Source organism: Vanessa cardui, chromosome 13 (assembly GCF_905220365.1).
Source record: "Vanessa cardui chromosome 13, ilVanCard2.1, whole genome shotgun sequence".
NCBI classification, from domain to species: Eukaryota; Metazoa; Arthropoda; class Insecta; order Lepidoptera; family Nymphalidae; genus Vanessa; species Vanessa cardui.
In genome coordinates this window covers 5994893-6019021 of record NC_061135.1, presented here as the reverse complement: position 1 = coordinate 6019021, position 24129 = coordinate 5994893, and the positions used below count along the sequence as shown (strand labels likewise).

The 24129-nt window shown below is 30.3% G+C and overlaps 3 protein-coding genes across 6 annotated transcripts in view; 2 read left to right on the top strand and 1 right to left on the bottom strand.

Annotated features, from left to right (window-relative positions):
- The first annotated feature begins 438 nt into the window (after positions 1–438).
- On the top strand, positions 439–3175 carry LOC124534610 (GPI mannosyltransferase 2). Its single transcript, XM_047110543.1, has 2 exons — positions 439–626; positions 702–3175. Exon 2 carries the CDS (start codon positions 708–710, stop codon positions 2304–2306), a length of 1599 nt encoding a protein of 532 aa, XP_046966499.1. The 5' UTR covers positions 439–626; positions 702–707; the 3' UTR covers positions 2307–3175.
- Positions 3176–3272: 97 nt separating this feature from the next.
- LOC124534611 (methyl-CpG-binding domain protein 3) lies at positions 3273–7036 on the bottom strand. 2 transcript variants are annotated; one of them, XM_047110545.1, is made up of 5 exons: positions 6716–7036; positions 6062–6211; positions 4973–5138; positions 4621–4765; positions 3273–3971 (listed from the first exon to the last, which is right to left on the bottom strand). In XM_047110545.1, exons 1-5 carry the CDS (start codon positions 6835–6837, stop codon positions 3805–3807), a joined length of 750 nt encoding a protein of 249 aa, XP_046966501.1. In that variant the 5' UTR covers positions 6838–7036; the 3' UTR covers positions 3273–3804. The 2 variants fall into 2 exon arrangements, with proteins under 2 accessions (XP_046966501.1, XP_046966502.1); XM_047110546.1 differs by lacking the exon at positions 6062–6211 and having other exon boundaries at positions 3274–3971; positions 6716–7035.
- Positions 7037–8131: 1095 nt separating this feature from the next.
- Positions 8132–24129, top strand: part of LOC124534554 (probable phospholipid-transporting ATPase IM) — a 55152-nt gene continuing 39154 nt past the window's right edge. Inside the window, exons 1-2 of one of the 3 annotated variants that reach the window (XM_047110455.1) lie at positions 8132–8304; positions 15199–15268. The gene's annotated coding sequence lies outside the window, so the exon portion shown is untranslated. Of the gene's footprint in view, positions 8305–15198; positions 15269–22050; positions 22214–24129 lie in introns of those variants that run through there. The other 2 variants (XM_047110456.1, XM_047110457.1) reach the window with 2 other exon arrangements.

Here is a 24129-nt window from a genome sequence, read left to right as displayed (position 1 = left end):
TCATCAGGCGTCGATATAAATGTCAAATCAAATTTAATTCAGCGGTTTGACTGTAAAAATGAAATAGACAAACTTTCGCATTCATAATGTTAGTATAAATGAGCAGGGCTGCTATATCATACCATATCGTTCAATCTTATATGTCCACTGCCTCCCATAATTTAATAGAAAAGAAAATGAAAATTGAAACAAAAGGTTGAACTGAAGTTTCTAGACTGATTGCTTGAAATATATAACAATTTTCAAATAATATCTAGGTTGAAGTTGGATATCTGAATATAATTATACAATTTCAGAAAAAAGGTCATCAACTCTTTCCGTTTGTATAAATTTAATAAATTGATTCAATACTTATTCAATTTTAGTAACCCAGCGATATAATATAAGTGGGCTGTATGGCAGCCCTGCTATTAAGTCATGTTATGTTATGACATTGACATATCTTGACTTTCATTGATCTAAGTCAAATATTAATAGGTAATTTGTCTTGTAAAATATAAGAAATATTTTGTATAAACTTATAATAAATTATATTTGATACTAGTTCAATGGATACTGTTTCATAATATTTTAATAAATGCCCCATACATGCGGGTTAAATTCGCTAGTTTTATGATTTTACATAGGTTAGTTCAAAATCAATAATTATTGAAGTATAGTTTTAACGAACTATCTTGAACTTTATTTCGAACACATTCCAGAAAATAATGTATACTCCGAGACAGAAAATATTATGGTTCGCATTCAGTACCAGAGTTTTCATAATTTTTCTTCAAGCTGTAGCAAATGTGATAATACCAGACCACGACGCCAATGTATTTAAAAGTCCTGAAGATGCAGCATTGCGTAAAAGCAAAGGGGATATGGTTGTTGATATACTACTAGGCGGCTTTAAAAGGTGGGATGCCCAGTATTTTATTCACATTGCACAATATGGATACACATATGAAAATTGTTTAGCATTTTCTCCATTATTTCCATTAATAACAAGGTATGTCGCCTTCATTCTGAATAGTATATTAGGCTCCTTTCTAAACTTCCATAGTACTTTATTGATTTCAGCTACTCTTGTTAATTTATTAATATTTATCAAATCAGCTGATGTATTACATCGGTTAAGTGTAAGAATATTGAGAAGTGAATGCAGAGCATACAAGTCAGTTATTTTGTACTGTGTAAATCCAGCTAGTATATTTTTTTCAGCACCTTACTCTGAGTCATTATTTGCATTGATGTCTTTTTATACAATGTATAAATGTACAGAAAATGAAACATTAAGGTTTGCCAATATAGATATAACATCTGCATTACCAGCTGGATTCTCTATGATAAGTCGATCAAATGGCATTATAAATTTAGGGTTTATATTATATGCTAGTTTCAAAAATGTAATAGAAAGGACTTTACCAGAAATTCTGTACAAATATAAAACTTTAAGGCACAGATTAATTTTACCATTTTTACTTTTACCATTATTCACATCATGTGTAGCATTATTTTTAACTGTAGTTGTTGCAATAATTCCCTATGTATTGGTACAAATTTACAATTACTTTAAATTTTGTGTTTATAGTGATCATAATTTACCAGAATTCTTGACTAACACAGAATTTATTTTACCAGGGACTGCTGAAAGTCCTTGGTGTAATAGTTCAGTACCTGTTTCTTATACTTACATTCAAAGTCATTATTGGGATGTTGGTTTTTTAAAGTATTATAAAATAAAACAAATTCCTAACTTCATTCTTGCTGCACCCATTATTCTTATAACATTATACCACTGTTTGTCATACATCAAAAATAATTTTAAATTATGTTTACGCCTAGGATTAAAAGAAATTGTATTTAATTTTGGATATTCAAGTAAAATAAATAAACAAAAGCAACATCCCAAAGGTTTTGGGGCCAATGATCCTAATTTCTTTGTATATGTAATACATGTATTATTTTTAAGTATATTTTGCCTCATATATGTACATATTCAAGTTTCAACAAGACTCCTAGCTTCTGCTAGTCCAGTTTTGTATTGGATATGTTCCAATAAAATGAATGTTGGTCCTACACCAACATCGGACCAAAATACAATAAATGAACATTTTCGTCGTATTGGTATAGGTAAGAGAATACCCTCTCACCATTTATCGATAGCTAATTTAGAAGGTGTTGACAATATGTATAGTAAGTGGAAAACATTTATAATATCAAGGAGAATGCCAGATTTTCAGTCTAGACTGATACAGTGTTATTTTCTGGGGTATCTTTTAATGGGTACAATTTTGTTTTGTAATTACTATCCATGGACTTAAATGTCTAATTCACATTCTACATTGATCTCACTACATATCATTATAATTCAATAATTATTCAATTATTGTAAGATTTCTTACATATCATTACACATTTTTATTTAATTTTTAGATTAAGAATTGAGGAGTGATGATTACATACTGTAGTAATTTTAATGATAGTAGTACAATTGTTAAAAATCTCTTTGCTTGGAGTTTAATAATGCATGGGGCCTTTTCAAATGAGTCCATTTTACATTTTGACCTGAGGTTGTTACTTATATAAAAATTGCTTAGTAAAGTTTTATAGATAGATAAAGGGAATATTGGCTTTATTAGCTAATTTTTTATAATAGATTAAGTATAAAATTCTAGTCATATTTTGCTCCAGTAATAGGATGTGTAAAATGAAGTGATAAATCAAAATCATGTTGAAGAAATATTTTAAGCATGTTAATTAAAGCACAAAGCCATAATTATGTAATACTAGTGTAAAATGTAATTTTTCTCTGTAAATCTTCTTTCAAGCATATCTTATTAAATACCTGCCAGTTCTTCAAATATGTTCATCATAATAAGACTTTTTCTTAATTATATTTATTAGACTACTTCATAGCTATGTAAAGTAAGTTGTAATCTTTTCTTATATATTTAATCATTTTAATTATGTATATGAATTACCTGTTTTCTAAATTACGGTTGTGATAACAATTTTAAATCTAATGCACTATTTCACAAATTTAGCTTCAAAAAAATTACTGCATCATTAAAACAATGAATAAAACGCAATTATTTTGATCAAACACATTTTATTTTTATTTCTCACTTGTAATTATGTACACAAAATACATGAATACAAATTCGAGTTTGTATCCTAAGATTAGTACTTTTTTTGTTTACTCACACTTATATATTACAAATTAGTTGAAATATTGAATGAAAACCAATACCTTATATTTGAATGTTCACCAGTCTTATATTCAACTTATTAAATTTTCAAGTTGAGGTAATAATTCAATAACCAAGGCTACACTGTTGTCTCTTACGCCTATTCGTTTTAAGTATAAATCTGTGTTCCAATTCTGAAAATGTAATATCTAATCAAGGTACAAAATGGGAACAATTTAGCCTGGTGACCTGTCTTGGTTTCCTGCAGATGACTTCTGAGCGAATCCTCTTCATATAACTTGCCTCAATATAAAAATGAGCAGAACTTTATAGTGGTCCAAGGTGTACTGTTTATGTGGAAAGTTTGATACTCAAAAAGACGGGTAAATGGTAGTACAATATAAATTACAGCTAAATACTACAGTATTTTTTTATTGCTAAACCTTAATGTTAAACATCTAGCATTTATAAGCTTATAATCTAAAGATGCTTAGCTGGTACTGTCGACGATACAATCGGAATTGGAAGGTTTAGGCGAGTCTGCGGTGGAATCTGGCAGCATCAGTTCGACGGGGTCAGCGTCCTGCGAGTCGGCGGCGGAGGTCAGGGCTACCCCGTCGCCGGCGTGCCCCTATGCAGCCACGAGAGCCTCTTGCAGCCTCAGGCGAGCACGCTTTACCCGTTCTTCTTGACGCCGGAGGTCATCTTTTGTTATTGTAACTGCTGCTATCAAAGGTTGATCAGGGTTTAAAAAAACACCTGGATTCTCCATTATTGTTTGCTTTGAACCAGACTGACCTGTAAAACGTTATAATAGAATATTATTTTATCATATAACTTTGGCAATAAAATAAAAAATAAACCGTAGCAATTCGCCCACTAATTAATAAATACAATTATTTCGTACGTACTAATAGCAGTACAACCAATATAATATACAACTTAGAATTATTTGAATAATATTTTTTAAATTAAATATTTGTTTTATGAATCCATAAATATTTATAATTATAGATATAACGTTATACGCGCTCCGTCTGCATCTTGTTTTATATTCTAAATTGTATATTTTGACATAGAGAAACATTAGATCTGAAATAGCAAAGGTTACTTTTTTTACAAAACAAGGTTTGGAAATGATTTTTATTCTCTTCTATTTATCCTCGAAAAATACAGTTAGGATAAAATAAGGTTTGTAATCGATTAAGATACGACTGATCATTTTAACCAGAAAACGTGTTTTTTGTAGCTATGTTATTTGAAATTTTGATAATATTAAATCTTAGGCTGAAATAAGGGTATTTGTAAAACAAGTCGGAAGAAAAAGAGCCACCAAGCAACTTTATCGGCGGAAGTGGCTAAGTGGTCCGTGACACATAATTATTATGTATTAATAAATTATTCTTGAAATCTAAAAAGAGTTCGCGATTTCTTTATAAATATTTACCTGTAATTGGTTGTGATGAAACATGTAAAGCTGTAGCTAGTGATTGTATGGTTGTAGCATCAGATGTGTATGGCCCCAAGGGCTTTATATACTTAGGCAAGGATGTTGTGCCAATGACTCCATTTGCATCACATGCAGTCAATCCCTAAAAGATATTTTATTTATCAAACAATTTAATTTGACCATTTTTGACTGAGATATATTTGAACAGTTGAACTCCATTTTACAGCTAATCTAATCTGAGCAATTATTTTAATAGTTTTTGATTGCTTGTTAGTTGTGATTTAAGATTGAAGACAAAATTTATATATATTTTGAATACAAATTAATATTTAAAATATAAATATATTACTTCTAAACGCTTTTCCCAAAAAAGTTGTTTTGGTTTTTCCTGTGTACCATGTTTCAGATCAGTTTTGACTTTACTCTCCTGAGTCTTGTAAACAGTCACCGGCTGTTTAAATATAGATGCTGTTTGACGTATAGGAGGCACAAGTGAAGCATCCGATCGAACACCCCTGTGTATAAATTAACAATTGATTACTAAATAGGTTTACATATGAGATCTCATATTGTAGTAAATAAAAAAACAACAAAAATATTACTTCTCTAAATAAAACATTTTACTTTAAAAAAGATGTTTTTTTTTAGTTAATCAAGTATTTACATATAAATTGATATAATTTACTAAAAGTAAAACAAGTCACACAGGGTAATAATACAGACTGTGCCTACTTCACAAATGAATTTATTAATTCACACATGCAGTATTAGTCATGCTAAATGATAACTAGGCACTTGTTATGTACAGTGAGGGATGAAGGTGATCAATTTGGCCAACTGTGATAATGTTTCAAATTAATTAGTACAAAATACCTGAAGCCTTAAGCTAACTTCTATTTCAATGACAATATTATGTTTCTCTATATTTACAAATACTGCCTGAAATAAATATTTTCATTTGTTCTAAAATAGCAAAATTTTAACCATTACTATAGTGATATTTAGAAATATGGGTCTCATTTGTTTTTATAATTTTTTTTATTATAGACATTTTTTGTACATTGAAAATACTCCTATGCTTTTGGAAAAATGGATATTTCGCACATAGTCACAATATTTTTTATAAAAACCAAAAAAGATTCATGAAAAGCTTGCATAAAGGGAAGCAATGTGCAATATAGTTGAAAAGTAACAAAATGGTGGTTATACTTTTAAAAATAAAGCTAGCATTTAAGGGGTGTATCAAAAAACTACAGAACTTCATAACATCAGTGTGAAGCTTAAACCTATAGTATAGTTCACTAGAAATAGGTTTAATCTAATTCTAAGGTACACAGACAAAAGCTATTGGATAAAGAGCATGTACAAATGTAACACAAAGCGGGACTGCACTAATGAACACAACACAAGTGAGAGAAGGTATGACACATATGGGAACCTGTAGTCAAACTGCGCTCGAGCTTTCTTGACCTTGCACAGGAGCATTGTGTTTATTTGACCTTGTTGAAAGTCGAAACACGATAAGTCCACACTATCACCCAGATAACGAACTAGCTCGGGTTTACTGCGAAACTTTTTACCTGTTGGGCTGCAGAAAATTCATTGTCACCACAGACCGGTCAGCTATAACAGCTGTGATACTGTTAGTCATGTTAATTATTAATAGCAATGAATGTTGTGGATGTTCAGGTAAATATTTGGCTAGAATGGAAATTTGTTTATGATTTTTTACATTATATTAATTGCATGAAAACCTTTAAATGAAATCATAATTCATCCTAATTACTAAGTGACATTTGTTATTATAAACTTGACAAAAGTATATGTACTTTTTATCAATGTGCAATAATAATTCGTGCATCACTCAATTGTACATGTATAAAGTTTATAACTTAATTTTTTGTAGCATAAGTAGCAATTATTGAATAAACAGACAAGTTTTAACTTAAATACTTTTCATTCGGTTAAAAAAACTAATTGTATAAAATATAAACTTATATATAACATTTAGCATCACTTAGATTTTTTGTTTATTTTAACTTACAATAATTACGAGACTTGGTGTTTTTTGCTAATAAAAGACACTTATTACCTATAATAGTATACATCGACTTTTCCTGCTGAAAGCCCTGTTTTTCTTATGACTTCTTCTCTTTGCCATCCTTTTGGCAGTGCTGCACAATCGGATCTTTTCTTTTCTATTGAGATATTCATTATAAAAATAAGAAACCTTTATATGTAGAAAATAAATGCTAAACAACGTAAGTTTTTCAAGTTTCACGCTTTAGCATTTTTTTTTCACGACAAATAACCAAATGCTATCCTAAATCACTTCTGCAGAAAATTTAATAGACATCAGCGTCAAGGATTTAGGATAATCAAACTTTGGAAGAACTGTCACTTGTGCACTGTGACAGTAGTTGTAAGACAATTTTATTTTATTGTCTATGCTTAAGAGATCCTTCGTATAGACTAGTTTCGAATCCAGGAAATAGAAAAAAACAACTGTTTTGTTTCTGTTTCGTGGGTGAATCTGTGTTAATTTAGATTTTTTTATTATCGCATATTAATAATCCCAAAGTCAAGGAGAAAATTTTGAAGTCTATATTATTATCCCATTATTAAACCACTCAATTTTCCGAGACATCAGCAACTTGGATTTTGTGCTGGGCAATCATCACACTTGTTTTCTACCTAGATACTACGGAGTTATTAAAGTCTGCTGACTATGGACTTGTTCACGCCAACATGTACTCAAATGAACTAAAATGAAAATAAAAATTTAAAGATCCTTATGCACCGTTACAATGAGACAAAGATCCCCAATAAATATGCAGTCAGCCAGTGGTATCGCTTCGGTTTCCGATTAACAAAACCAAATAAGAGTGTGTAAATATGAGAATAGAGATCTCATATAAAAGTTTATGTTTGACACAAAAATGGAGGTGTCATTTAATAAATAAAAATATATTGAATAACTCCATGAAAATAATTAATAAAGGAATTTTCTTTTGTTTCATCTACAGGTTTTATTTATTAAATAATAGTTTCTTCTAGTTTAGCTGAAATGACTATCGGCACAATAGTTCTGTTGGATGTCCCACATGTCGACAACCTCGTGAGCTAAGTCAAGATACAAAAAAATGAATTTTCTTTTGTTTCATCTACAGATTTTATTTTTTAAATAATAGTCTCTTTGAGATGCAAAATTTGTGATCTCCAAATCCTATCATATTGTTTCTTTTCAGCAGAACGGCGAATATTGATTTTTTTTTATGAAATATTTGCTTTTATTTTACAAAACGGTCTATTTATAATCTAGCTCATGTGACTAGCCACTTCCTTCGAGATATGTATTTTTAAGTAAGTAGTATGGATTTTACATATCAAATCGTTCATGAGTTGTGCTGTAGTCTGTAAGTGGCTGTTATTTTTTTCAGAATTTTCATTGTGTCAGTTAGCAGTAGATAATGCATGTGTAATAACAAATAATCTCTGCAGTCTGATCTCTACTCTCTATGGCTTGCTTACTTCACACTTGTCATTATATGTCAGTCAGTTTGTGCAAATTGTGGATTTGTGATTGTGGATTTGTACGTTTGTTATAAGTGAATATAAGAATATTTTCATACAAGAAAAAAGAACTATCACGAAAGTGTTTATGGCGTGAAAGTCAAAACAGTACGTATCTTTGATTGGAATATAATGTCGCTAAAATTAAATTGTTTTCAATAAACACAGGTGTCAACTTTTGCCTCTACTTTCACTTTTAAAATATACGAAATCACTATACACTATATGTGGTATACGTAATCATATTATTTTGTAAACCTCACATATTAGCTGAAAGTTTACATTTAACTCAATATGACGGTACAATATGTCTATTTTTAGGTCGCCAAAATATAGCAACCAACCTGTTGTAACCGGGTGTTCGCTAGAATTTGCAGCTTATAAACACTCGTTAATTAAAAAAATAAATCTAATTTTTGGCTATAAACATTACCTTTCATTTTGTGTTGTAGTTGCCTTATACAAATATACATGTACAAGTTCACAAGACATGACAATTATAATGAAAAAAAAAAATAAACAAAAACTTTATTATTCCCAAATGATTAACAATTTTTAAATTGTTTGCTTTAAATAATTCAATATTAATTACAATGAATACTCTGAAGTATTAACTATTTTTAGGAACAACTCTAGAATTGAATGTTCACATAATTCGGAATCTACATTAAATTTCCCTATTAGGACCTAACAGGAAGACTGCATATGCACTTATAAAACTTAAACTATTAAATGCGAACAACATTCACAGTGTCATGACTTACAGTATCTTAGTTTGTGGTAATACTACAAATATTGCACTCCATTCTAATTATTATATATACTCTTAGAGCTTACATTTTCTTTCTCAATATTCTTCCTTTGTTAATACATAATACAACTGTAAACAATATGTTTACAGTAATATCATGACTAGCTATGAACACAGACAATTTTGTTATAAGCATTGACGTATAACTTATAATATGAGATAGTAGTCTCTGCAAAATCTATAACACTTTGGCAAGGTAACTAACGACTTTATTGTCAATTGCATTATCAATAGAACTCAATTCCTGAAACTGTGGTAATTATATTCAATTTAAACCTGTAACATGATGATTTGAATTCCTTAATTATTTGTATAAAATGTTGATATTTAAATTAAACAAAAATGCCATTCCTTTGCTCACACCATAAGGAATTTAGCTGCTTAGGAATGACATTACTCTACCAAATTAGAGAAAATTGATCAGAGAAAATTGTCTCAATACAAAAATATAGCTTCTATATATGTATGAAGTTAAATATTGAATATAACATCAAGAGAAGACAAGGCAGAAAAATATAATTTGTTAAGATATGGCAAGAGTTAAGTTTGAAGAAATCTGTCCAAAAAATACTTACCATACAATTACATAAAACACAAACAAAAACAATCTCTATAAAGTGACTTAATGTCTAAATATAACTGTAGTTTATTGTAATATACGGATGTATTGAGAATCTTTATAGAGAAGAGTTCTAGGCCAAGTAAGAGGTTGTTAAGTATTAAAAAATCTAACTTAGGCCAATAAGTATTTCTTGATTAACTCTTATGATAATAATTATTGGTACTTTTTAGTATTTTTTAACATTGTTAATTCCTAAAATGTATTTTTTCTTTATTGGCCTGACATGTATTGTGCCAGAATCAGAGCCTCTTGTTTTGTTCTTCAATCTATTAGTATTGAAGACATATTTACTAAATATGACAAATCAAGGAAGTAGAAGGATTTTGAATAGATTTAATTTTGAAATTAATTAATTTTGAATGTCTATGGACCTTGCAAGCCATTTCTTCATATAATTACAAAAAATATATAAACATGGTTATAAAAATAATGCTGTTGTCAACTTTGGTTCTGGCTGGCATTCAAATTCTAATACACAAAAAAAAAATCCCAAATAGCTCTTTTCTATAGCTTTCGATGTGTGTTAGGCAAACTTATCCTATTAGCCCATTTTCTATAGCTTTCGATGTAAGTGTGTTAGGCAAACCTAACTGTCAATTGTGGTTAATAATTACTATTCTAACACAACTACCATATCCTGCCTTATAAGTGCAATATCCTGCCTTCTTACCAAGGAAAAAGATTTGCACTTTAATACACCATGTTTCATCAGAGAATATTCTGACATTTGCGGTTTTGTCAAAGATGCCTTTTATCACCTCTTTATAGAACAGTCATTGGTTTTATGTCTTCAAATATATTTCTAAAATTGCTTGAATTATATTAGCATAAACTATAAAAAGTTATTTTTCTCGTTTATATTATTAGGTGCGTGTCCTTTGACAAGGTATGATAAGTTAAAGAGAGAGAGAAAGATACTCTATAGATATTTTTAACTTTATGTACAGTTTACTGATGTATAAGTCTGTTTCATTTAAAGACAACAAAGTCTATTATCATAATTTAAGAAAAACAACTGAAATGGTGAAGAATATCCTTAATAAAATAATAAAAAGGTATGATGCCATTTACTCATTTTAACAACATCTTATATTTTAAAGTCTTCGTCGTCTCTGAAAGATTGAAACTAATTTATTTTATTAAAGTTTAACTTTCACTATAAATTAATTCTTATAATTTTTTATTTGCTGTTATCATAGACATCTTTTACCTTTTCGTTCAAAATCTGCGAAGTAGTGTTCTTTATAATGATTGAGTAATTTCTGTTTGCTTAGTATGTAACTTTGAACTTAGACTTGATATAATATCAGCCGCGTTACAGGTGCAAGTACTCTCACGCGTTTAAATCAATTAGATTGTTGAATAATTTAGTGAGATTGTAGAGCCAATGTCATCTACGAACCTTGAACTTTATTTTCGCCGAATGTTGTATTGTTTAATGTCGCAACGAATAATTATTACCACTTATGAATCAATAGGATTACAGATCACATGTATAGAAGACTAAAGAAAATTATGGTGACAAAGAACAATACAAAACGTCTTTGAAATCATTTTAAAAAAAAAGACGCGGCGCGTCCGTCTTGATGTATTACAGCTCACGAACAGTCTTGTTTGAAAAAAATTGATTAAAATTTAAATGATATTATTAAATTTAGAGATCTTGTCGAGTGTAATTAATACTATTTTATCAAAAAATATGTGATCTATCTAGTACATTATACATACATATTTAATCATATATATTTAATGTTAGTTCTCTCAGTTAGTCTGTATAAAAGTCTCTAGGGCTTACACAAGATTAAACTGTTAATATGGTAATATATAAAATAATAAATATTTAAATAGTGATTTCGAAAAATACATCTTTATGGGTAAACAAAATTAACTTATACAAAAATACAATAACGCATACAATAAAAAATGTTATTTAAAATGGATAAAAAACATAATGATATATGATAAAAAATATAAAACCTATTAAAATACAAAATAAAAAATAAAATAAAGTACCTTTACACCCAAAACCGATGATTTCAATCAGAAGATCAACAAGGATTAAAATTTGTCATAATCGGGTTCCTTTTAAAAATGCTATTTCTCCTTTGTTCTTCTTACAATTTTGGTACGAAACATGTATGTATGTGTACGAAAGTGCAGGGTGTTATTAAGTTAAGAAATATTAGAAATGCTGTCTTTTACTTTAGGCGTTTTTGAAAATCCTTGCACTGAGAGCAAGAACTAGGGGACGATAGTTTTTAACACGTGTATTAGCAAATTTAGCAATGTGAATAATCTGTGGTACATTCAGTATTCATGTGTTTATGGAAAATAATTCTCGGCCATGACGTAAAATAAAGGGCAGAGAGGCTTGGTTACGCAAAACCTAACATTTAAGTAATGTCGGATGTTTCCGAACATAACCTCCTTGGAAAAACCTCTGTAAATCATCTAATTAAGATTACATAGTCTAGTTCTGAATCATCTAGAGATCGTGTTATTCCTCCATTGAATATAGGGCAACGAATCACTGTTATCTTCAGCAGTACGTCGTGAGCGTTATCCTCGTTTTCTGTATTACCAATAATTAGAAATGTATGGTAAAGTAGTCTCAATTATCACACGTGTATTTAAAAAAAAAAAACTTTTTAATTCTACTCGCAGCAGTTGTTAAAATACGGAAATAGATTAACGTGAGCTGACAGTCATAACATAAATTTGCAATGTATTTAAATACGCCGTTGCGGCACTGGTTTTTTTTTCCATTTGAATTTATAACTATGATTTTAATACAAATACAAAAAACAAGTGATCAGCAAAAATGCAATATTCTCGTGTATGCTTTTTGGGAGATTGAAATGTTTTCGAAACAAACTTTCTGACGACCTTCCTATGTATGTCGTGAAGTAATTTCTATAAGTATTTCAGGCACTTAAAACGGTAAGAGGGCAGCTTGTAATTAAGTGACTTGTTACAAATACAGTTCATTTCACACGTTATATTGGAAGGTAAATATTTTAGATTTTAAATAATACCGTAATATTCTATAATTTCCTTTTAGAAGATATTGATTAATTAATTTTTTGCTTCCTTAATTAAATCGCTTAAATAATTTTTCCAATTATTATTGTGAAACTACAGTTACAGCATCATAATATTTGTAAGACCACGTTATACGCACAGTTTAAATAGTTCTCTGTTTTAAATGTTTGTTGTATAATGAAATGTTTTTGTAACCTGGATGGGTTACGATAAAAAAATTCTGCGCAATAGCAAAAGGCCCAATATTCTTAAGCTTATTCCTCCAATGCGATTTGGTAAACTGACATGTGGCAGAATTTAATCCGTCACAAGGTTTCCTCACAATGTTTTCCCTCACCTCGCAGTACAAGACGAAATTTAAAAAAAAAATAAAGAACATTAAAACTCAGTATTACTTAAGTGTTGACCCGAGTTTCAATTCATAATCTTCAGATTAGTTATAACATCATTGTTATTGTGTTTAGAAATTTTTCCATCACATGTGTAATTTAAATTTTAAGTTATTATTATTAGCTCAAATTCTTTTTTTATTAAGTATATAGTAATCTTTTTAAAGAGTTTAAATATAAATGTTGTAAATATATAATATTATTCATGGACATCAGTTTAGTCTAAAGTATAAAAGCGCGAGCAGTCTGCGTGTCGTACGTGTCTGAATCCCTATTGCTTACTATATAATATAAACATATTTATGTGACTAAGTAAAACCCTTTCTGTTATATAGCATTACGTAAGTAATATACGCATTGCGTAAGTAGCATTAAAATTATGCAAGTACTAGCTTCCGTCCGCGGCTTAGCCCCCGTCAGAGAGTTCAGATGCAAGACCAACGTTTCCAATATCCTGACTCCGTGCTACCACTGACAATTTTTTGACAGGAAAACCCAATAACCTTTTATCGGTCGCATCTGGAGTTTGAATCCAATCCTACAATCCTTGAGACCTACAAACGAATATTTAAACTACTAGACCAAATAAACGTAAAGTCGATTTGTTTAAACATTTTTCCTGACATCTAAAGTTGTTGAATATTATAGTAAGCATTTCTCATTGATTAAGTTTATTGTTATTAATGATGTAGATTACGATTCACGCAAAAAGATGACATAGAGACGATGTGGAAAGGCAATTTAACATTTATGGTACAACGCGCTAACGTAGTGACCATCGGTCATTAAACCTGATTAAGACGTTTATTACCTACGAAAACTTATCGGCATATGTAAAAATACACTGTGAGTACATTTTTTGTATTCAACGAAATGTTTCGACACAATTTCAGAACTACTAAGGTTTGTAAATGCCAAGGTAAAATAGGACGGCCAAAACGCGATGGTGCGCGGTCGTGTGCAAATAAAGCAAAGAGCCTGAAGTTATTAAGGTTTTTCAGTTATCAGTAGTGAGGGAAGGTAGGGCTGCTTTTGTTGCTTTAGTCGAAATGTCAGGAGTGGCCCGTGACGTCATCGTGCGGTAAAATGGCGCGACATTTCACGGTACCGACACGCCCTAGTCCACCCTAATCTCTGTCATGACAGGGTTGCCCAAATCTACCCCCAAAGCACCCGCTGAGGAACGACCTAATTCTTTTATGTTTGCCATTAATCTGGATTTAACGATTTCACTGCCGCTAAATGGCGCATCCATCGGTGCTCATTGATTTGTCATACATATGTCTTTTGAATTTGTTTCTTTAGCACAATAAGAAAAGTTTTAAGACATCTTAAAGAACAAATTTTATTTACAAATCTATTTACGAGTTATGATGCGTTTGTAGTATGAAACAGGTCGTAATAGTTGGAGTAAAATATAATGTATTAGATATATTTAAAAGTTAAGTTGAATGAATAACATGGTGACGACATTGATAGGAAAATTAGTCTAGGGTTTTAGGCGATTTGATGGCACGATACTGCAACTATTACGTGATTAATTGGAGTTTAATTTATTTGGTACTCTAAGCTCGGCTATAATTAAGCTCGGTGGCATCATTTCCTTCGGCCGGTTTTAAATACTATATTTATATTATATAATGTTTAAGACCAAAATCATAACGTTACTAAAATGATATATATGTTGCTCATAGAATATATCAAATTAGTTCTCTGAGGGTGAAAGAATTATTTAAATGCAGTAGTTTCTTTATCAAAAACTTTATCAGAAAACAAATAAATATCTCCTCTTTATACTGTCCCATAGTTCCGCTCATTTTGCCAGTATAAAAAGCAGCCCCCTGACTAGGAATTCATATAAAAAATCATGTAATCAAGCAGTACAAGATATCGTCTTGTTCTACTTGATTAAATTATATTTTGATTATTCCATTAATATAAAGTTCCCTATTGATATTTTTTGTTGTTATACAAGAAAGTGTGAAATTAAATAGTAAATTATAAATATTGAATTTAACCTTTAAATATCGACGAAGATTTGTTTAAATGTTACTTAGAAAAAACGAAATTGCTGCCTTTAATCGGAATAAGATTAAAAAAATATATGTCAACTTACATTCTTAATATTTTTTTTTAAGATAATCGCAATGGACCCTATTTGCCAGACCACAGACATCGCGGATCATTCATCTCGCATAGCAATGTCAGGTCAGTGTGATGATTTTATCGCATACGATGTTTTAATGATACCGGCTCGTGATTTAAATCTTAAGTTTTAAATAACTTATTTGTTTTAAGTTCTCTTATCATATGCAGTGTGGAATACTCTTAAAGGTTAATTTCATACACGCGTTTCATCATAAGGATTGAAGAATAGTACAAAATTAGTAAACTTGGTTGAATTCGATCCAATAGCAAAACCTTTTTTTAAAAATTGTAGATCTCAAGGAGTAAATATAATAGTAGATTTAGAAACGCTCATTAGGAAGTGACGTTAGCGTGTTCGATTTTTAAAATTTAAAGATTCAAAGGGTTTGTTTAATTCGTGTCAAAAAAAAAAATCGAATGAAAGTATGTGCTTTTGTCTCTATACAAGAATAATTTAACGATAACCTTTTCCAAGCACAAGAGAAGTAAAGACACATAAACAACATCGACATTGCATTGACGCGATATCATTGATCGAGATCTTGAATAATCTATGATACTCATTATGAACTCGCGAAATAATGCAGTTACGATCGTCAGGGAATTTGTGATCGGAACATTGGGAGATAAATTCAAGCAGGAACACGTGAATAGTATTGTGTTGTGAATAAAAATATTTAAATCAATAAATGTTTTCAGTTCGTAATCATCTGCTCTAGGTATTATAAACTGTAGAGACATCAAATGCGATTGCTAACTGCGAAATGCAGGTTACTGAAATTTATTTAACTTTACTCCTTCTTATATTTTTAAATACAAAACAAACTTTAAACAATTTTTATGATCTTATTTATGACTGTTAAGTTTTCATAATATTCCATTGTCATTTTATAATAAAAAAAATGACTTCCTAGTTTCTCTCGCTTTGGCTATCGAATGAAGATGTTTAATCTGAATGATAAGATTCTGCTAGAAAGGTATAATTGTAGAATTAAAAAAAAAATCGTGTACAGATAACACGAAGGGGATATGGTAAATGATCACTTTGTTCTGTGCATAATTGATGAAAATACTTAAAAGCTAATATACTTATATTATATACTTACACGTCGATTGAATACTCATATCGATAAGCGAACACTACGTATATATAACTTATAAAATTAATGGTTTTATCTACGGTATCATCATGAGACCTGTTATTAGTTTATATATTAGGTATGTACATTATAAAACAAGGCAACATGTCATCGCACGGGTAAAATTAGGTTTTTCATTTAGGACTACATGAGTCCTTACTACATGAGTTTTTAATTATTGTGATATTCTTTTGGTTCAGATTGAGCCCACGCAGCGACCATACAATATTACCTATATTGGGTACGTATAATATCATTAACTATAATTGGAAATCATTTTACAAAGTGCTTGAATGAACGAACATACCGTAAGTCCCATCTAGAAATTATAAGCTATCAATGAAAATATTATGTCAAGGCTTAACAGTTTTACGTGAGTCCAAATAAATTATGTATATGATACTTTCTCGTTTATAACATTCGGCGGTAGCTACTAATTTGTTTTTTTTTTATTCAACACTTTAATATTAGGTATCTTTGAGGAATAAAATAGATAATTGTAAAGACAAATTTCAAAATAAAACTAGGTATAAAGGGGAATGGTTATCTTTGAAATATATTTATTTAATCACAATAAGGAAAAAAACAAAATATAATGTTAGACACGTATAATTATGTATAATCTAAATTACAATATGTAATAAGAAAATTATATGTAAGTATATATTAGGTCAGGTATACAGCTTTATAATATATACAAATACGAACGCAAATACTATAAATTACACAATAAAAATTAACGAACAGATATATAGACAGTTTTTTCTTTAAATCAATATTATAAAAAGGGGTTTTAGGCGTTAATGGCACAGAACATTAACATGACAGCACGAATTTACTCGCATCTATTGATCCAAAACAAAGAATACGGGCGGTATTCATAAATAAATTTCACGTCATGTATTGACAGGCAGGAAACCTGATGGGCTGTTAAAGTAGACGACTCTAGCGAGGGCTATTGGTCTATCAGTGTGCCGTATTTCTGATTTTGTTATCGGTATAGCCGCATTATCGTCGAAATGACCGCATCGTCGCAACGGTACCGCGCCTTATACAATCACGTATAGCAGGGAATACGCATCTAATGGCGCTGAAAGTAGAACGAAAATGTGTGTCATACTTTTTCTGATTTCTACCCACGTAATATGCGATTGATTATTTTTAATACAAAATAAACTTTTTGATCAGTTATTATACTGAATAGATTCGTAAAAAAAATTTTAGAAATTATGTGTGAATTTGGCAATTTTAAATATGTTTAATGTAATTATTTTAGGGGTGGATCTCTCTCTTAAGAGGATAATATAACTCTAGATAAAAAGATAGACAGAATCCACAAACCTCATATATGTAAATGAAATAAGAGGACACGAAATACGATTATGGTACCTTTTTAGGTAGTTTCTATTATTAGTTTAAAACTATCAGATTTTCGTAACAACCTAATTTTAACTTTTAATAACGTAAGCACAATTAAAATGGTACATTTTTATTAAACCTTATTTGATATTCAAATCACGTTGAAGGTCGACAATAAAGATAGATCAGAGTGAATTTGTCCTTTAACTGGTGACTATGTTCACCTACATAGATTATGTACTTAATAGTTTATTGCATTCTATTTCGTGATCGTAGTGTTAAGTTTATAATTCGCAATAGAGAACAGTCTTATATCCGTGGGTTTTCACTTACAAAGCAAAAAAGGTATATGTGTTTGTAACTGCTAAAAATTCTGCAGACAGTCACTGATATAATTGTATTTTGTATTAATTATTGTTCTCAGTTTAATGTTATTACGGTTACTTTTGTTATCTATTTATTATTTATTTAGTTACTCTTTATTGTTACTAAATAATGTTCTCTTAATTTCGCGTAGACTTACGATTGAGTGATCGCTATATCTCAGTTTTAAATTGTGGTAAAGCAATCAAATAAAAAACAACTTTAGTGTTTTAGCTTAAATAGTTCTACACGTTTTTAACACTTACGTAGATATATAACTAATAATGAACATGTGAATATGATAGTGAGTCATCCATATGTATAAAAATCGCTTACATTCGCGTCGTGGGTTTTTGGCAAAACGACAAATTTTGTAATGTGAGCTTCAATTGTACGTTGCTACGTATACGATACGCATACATCGTAAAACTGTTAATCATCTAAAAGTGCTCAGATTGTTGTTCGGGGCATACGGTCCGGGAATGAAGTCATGGCCATCGCGTTGTTTATAATATATTATGAGACTTGTGTGAATTTAAAACAGAGTCAGGAAGGCGAGCTAGTGAGATATTTATATTGTCGATTTCCATAAACATTTTTTTACGTGCAGACTTATCACAAAACAGAGTTTTTCAAGAAGTTCATTTAATCAAACAGTAATCGCTTTAAAAATGGCTTTGTTCGTTTACAAACTTAATTATAACGTAGAAGAACTTAGATTTATTGTTTGTGTTATACTTTTATAAAAATAAATGGAATATTATGCAGCGATTAACTAAATAATGAAGATATATTAATAGTTTAAAGCGAAATATATGCATTGGTTTCAAGTACACATTCTAAGCTACACTTGGCACGTATGAGCAGTCGAACCATCTAACTAAGCATTAAACAATGTTAAATATGTTAATGATGCAAGCCTTTCCGTGACAATTATGCATTATCTTATTCATTTTTTTATAGAATATTAATATAATTAAAAATACTCATTAATTTTTGCAATACGTACATAAGTTTTTTAATATTTTTAAACAATAATGAAATTAGGGATGGACTTATTACGTACTCATTATACTGCATATCCGAATAGCGAGCTTTATACAGCAAATATAGTAGTTTGACGATAAATTTATTAATCCATCTAAATTCTTGCCATATAATACGTCACTTTGTGATACTGGTCGATCGTATAGCTTTATTATCCTAGACTTTGTCTAGACTCGCAGTTACATATATTTTTTCCAAAATTACATGTAAATATATGCCAAATTATTTAGAATGAACATAAAACCATAAAACTAAAATACAAGATGTTAAGTTTATCATTAACCACTTGCAATGGCACTGGAACAGATTCATTCGGCTCAGCATGAGTAACTCAACAATTTCCTAGAATGTCGAGTACTGAGTAAAAAAACCGAATACTTGATCCAGCACAAAACAATCAGATCTATTAGATATGGTACTGGACTTTTTTAATTATATTATGTAACAACAACAGCCTGTAAATTTCCCACTGCTGGGCTAAGGCCTCCTCTCCGTCTGTTCCAATGCGGGTTGGTGAAATACACATGTGGCAGAATTTTTATGAAATTATACACATGCAGGTATCCTCACGATGTTTTTCTTCATCGCCGATCACGAGATTAATTATAAACACAAATTAAGTACATGACTATTCGGTGGTGCTTTCCTGGGTTTAAACCTGTAATCATCGGTTAAGATGCACGCGTTCTAATCACGGGACCATCTCGGCGCTATTGAGTAAATTAGAATTAAAATATAAAAATTGTCATTTATGGTTGAGGAACCCTTACTTAACCGTCCGTCTGGTACACGTTATCAACTTCAGAGAACAAAAGACTGGTTCTATGCGGTGTTTGCAGGTGCACATATATTTAAATACTTTTGCTGAATGACCCACATGTATTGTAGTGTATATCGTGTTTAGATACGAAACATTCAGCTAAACATAAAGGTCTAATTCTATAGCGATAGGGCTTTTTTAAGATTTAGGGTTATCATTCTGTTAAACTTGGAGATTTTATTCCAATTATATTATGTGTAGATAACAACAACAACAACAACAGCCTGTAAATTCCCACTGCTGGGCTAAAGGCCTCCTCTCCCTTTAAGGAGAAGGTTTGGAACTTATTCCACCATGCTGTTCCAATGCGGGTTGGTGGAATACACATGTGGCAGAATTTCAAAGAAATTTGTCACATGCAGGTTTCCTCACGATGTTTTCCTTCACCGCTGAGCACGAGATGAATTATAAAGACAAATTAAGCACATGAATTAGCGGTGCTTGCCTGGGCTTGAACCCGCAATCATCGGTTAAGTTGCATGTTCTAACCACTGGGCCATGGGCTCTGCTCAACACTGGGCCATCTCTGCTCACCACTGGGCCATCTCTGCTCACCACTGGGCCATCTCTGCTCATGTGTAGATAAATGTTTCAAAATTTAAACAATTATGTTTGAGTTAATACATTTTAATTGATGAATATGTCCTGATTGTGTGTAAACCTTTTGATGCGGTTTAAATCTGAGTATACGTATCTGTATCGAATGACATCGCTGAATTTGCCAAGTACTCGATACGACGGAAATAAACCAACTATAGATTGATCTGACTAATTAACTAACGATTCGTTTATTTATATTAGGTATATATGTTCCATAATATTGCTATATGTTATATAGAACATTTAAACTTTAAATTCCTTACGTTGCAACAGTTTTAAATTGTTGTAGTAAAATTTAATCATCTGTTTTGCCTGTTGTGAGTTATGACTGTTACTTTGTCGGTGTACAATTTGCGCAAGAGTCAGACATTCCGCGTACTCTTAGTACGAGTGTACGCGACTTGCACTCGGCGTACTGTCATCGTCGATGCGGACGTTGATTCTGAGTTGTAGCTAACTTCACTGCGTCAAGTTGTACGGCGTGTTGTTGTAAGTGGTTTGTTGTTTTACTTGTCATTGGATCGATTTGAAATTGAGGTTTTATATTTTATATTGTTGAGAATATAAAAATCTAACTAAACTTAATTACTCACTAGACGTTAATAAATAATAAACGTTAACGGTAATTAATACGAGGAAGGTCATTTCGTGTTAAATTTCGATTGTATGATTGTATTCATATGTAATTTACTACAATTAAAATATAAGAAATTTAATGAACTAATATTGACTTAAAATATTAGTAACAATTTTCTTTAATATTTACGTACGTAAACCGGTCGTTTAACAGAATAGAATTTTAATAGGAATTATGACCTGTTAGCAAGTCATAATTCTTATTAAAAATTTTCAAAATTTTTCTCTGAGAGAATTTTTCAAGGTTTTTCTCCAACGACACAGGTGATGGAAGTATGTATGGAAATCTGTCATTTTTTATGTTAGATAAATGAAAATATGGTTTAAGGCTTATGCCAATGAGTTAAAGATAGATGTTAAAGTTTTTTGAAAATTATACCCAAAGGGTAAAATTTAGGATGACAGTTTGTTCCATACAAAGTTCGTAGAAACACGAAAATAGGCTGTAGGTGTTTAGGCTTCTTTAACCAACGTCACAGTGTTTTTAATTGTATATCCCATACACGGTGCACGGGTACACAGCATAAGAATGATTTAAAAAATAAATTTACATAATATATGTAAAAATTGTTGACTAGATATTGGGAACAAATTAAAAATGACTGATAATTTAGGCTAATTTATACTATGCAAAAATTTGCAAAATGTACGTAATGTACTTAAATATATATTACTACTACTATTTATTACATTGATAACGGAATTTTAAAATAAATTGCTAGAAAAGAATATAATTGTCTGGCATGAGAATCTATGAAACATAATAATAGAAAAAAGGAAGGAAACTTAAGGAAAAGAGGTATAAGTCTGTATAGAACTCCTACTCACCTTGGGGCTTGCTGTGTTACGTACGCAAAATACATACTATACGCTACGCTATCAAAACAGTTTGTCTGCCGCAGCGTCGCGAGTCGCACGCCCGCAGCCCACGCGCTGCGGACTTTGTTAATTTAAGCGAAAATTCATATCAAACCGAAACGATATTAGTGCCTTTGACGTGATTTTATTTATAACTCCACAGAATATATCTATAATTTAAAGGTAAAAGTGCTAAATGCTACCTCGTTTGAGGTCATAATATCTCTTGATGTGACTTGTCATTTAATTTAGGTTAACCTTAATACTTATTATTTTTTGACGACAATTAAATGGTATGTGGCAAACGCGGTTACCAGTTAATTTATTTTATCACAAGTTTCAAATATGAGTATTCACAATGTTGTCTTCGACAACATAATTTTTGTAAATTGCAATGAACCCAAATTTAGTTTTGAAAGTGTAACTGTTGAGTAAATTTAAATTATCATGTTTTTCACGATATATATTTTTTTCTTAAATAATTGTTCCGTATATATTTGTAGCACAGGCCAAAGGCATGTCAATCTATTCTAAATAAGTACGAAAAACACCTATAAAATATTTCAGAAAAAAAAGTCTTAAATTATTTAACGTATAAAAAATCCTGAAGGATTTTTATGGATACGTTAACGATAGTCATATACAGCTAATAGTTGAATATCTAAAAAATATGGTTGTTTTATATGTGATTCGATTGTTTTGTACTGAACAATATAAACATAACTATAGTATACGTAGTAGGCAAACATTTTTTTCTGTAAATCCTTTTACCGCCGTCATCGTATGTTTAGGTAGAGGTTAGCCTTGACCGACAAACATTAAAATACTTTTTATATTTGCCAATTCTCAACAAAACTAGTAATATAATTATGTATAAATCTATTAATTTTCTGTTTAATCATTAAAAACGAGATTGTATTTACATATTTCTAAATATCTTGTATCTTCATGAGTAACTACCAGTGGCACGCGATTTTGCAGGCGTTTGATTCTAATATCAAATAAAACAATGGCTAAATCTAACAATATAAATTAAAGAGAAACAACGATACCTATTCCTCTTAAAAAGAGGGACTTTCGCAAGAATGCATAAAATAGCGAACTTCAAGATGTTATTACATTTTTAAATATATTTTAATAAATTTATAATAATAAATAACTAAACTGCACGTTTGATTGTTCTCTATAATTAAACATTTGTTTTAAATATTTGTAATTCAACCCGTTTTGAAGTAGTAGTTACAATTTAGCTGTTTTGGTTTTGATAACTTACGTATATACTTTAGAATGGCAGTTATTTTTAAAACACAACATATTATATTTTGTATTGTATTAATATGTATAGATTAAGAAACTCGTTTCGTGTCAGCGCGCATCTCGCAAAACAATTGCTCTATTCAAGATGCCGGTTATAATATTTGCCTTAAGTTAATCCAGTGATAATTATAATCTGTCGTATAAAATGTGTATAAGTATAAACATACAACAACATAAATGTATATTTGTTGTTTATAAGCTAGGTTAGGCGGTTGAGCGTGTTTCTATAATATTGCTAACAAGTAACACGCGGACGAGGTCAAGCCTGCTAACTAGTAAGAAATCAAATTAAATATTTAGTTTACTTATTCCCAAATCATCAAATAGTAGACTAGAAGTAAGTGTGAGTAATACTTTATGTAAATAGGCAAAACTAAGCACATGTTTACAGTCTAGACGCAACTTATTACGTTTCATTTAATTGTTTATTTCATATCATGTTTTCATTTACGGCTAATATTTTGATAGGATTATTTACTAACATTGTTTAGTACTTTGAAGAAATCATTTTACATATTATACCCAAAGATCTTCATCATTTAAGATTCCGTCTTTAACTTATCCTAATAAAAGACAAAATAAGAATTAACGGATTATTCGTTAGATAAGAGTTTACAAATTTGTAAGTTACATTAGTGGTGAGTTATTGCTATCTATTGGTGGAGGTCTAAATGTTGACAAATGTTATTGGTGTGTTATTGTTTATTCTGAAATTTTCAACATTTATTGACATTAAATCAGCTATATCCGCCGCGTAGCGACATAGCGCAATGAGGAGCATG

Coding starts and splice junctions, on each gene's coding strand:
- LOC124534610 (XM_047110543.1), top strand. CDS start 708: ATGTATACTCCGAGACAGAAAATATTATGGTTCGCATTCAGTACCAGA.
- LOC124534611 (XM_047110545.1), bottom strand. CDS start 6,837: ATGAATATCTCAATAGAAAAGAAAAGATCCGATTGTGCAGCACTGCCA. Junction 6,212..6,715: donor GTCGATGTATACTATTATAG/GTAATAAGTGTC, acceptor AATTTTCTGCAG/CCCAACAGGTAAAAAGTTTC. Junction 4,766..4,972: donor TTTGGGAAAAGCGTTTAGAA/GTAATATATTTA, acceptor AATATCTTTTAG/GGATTGACTGCATGTGATGC.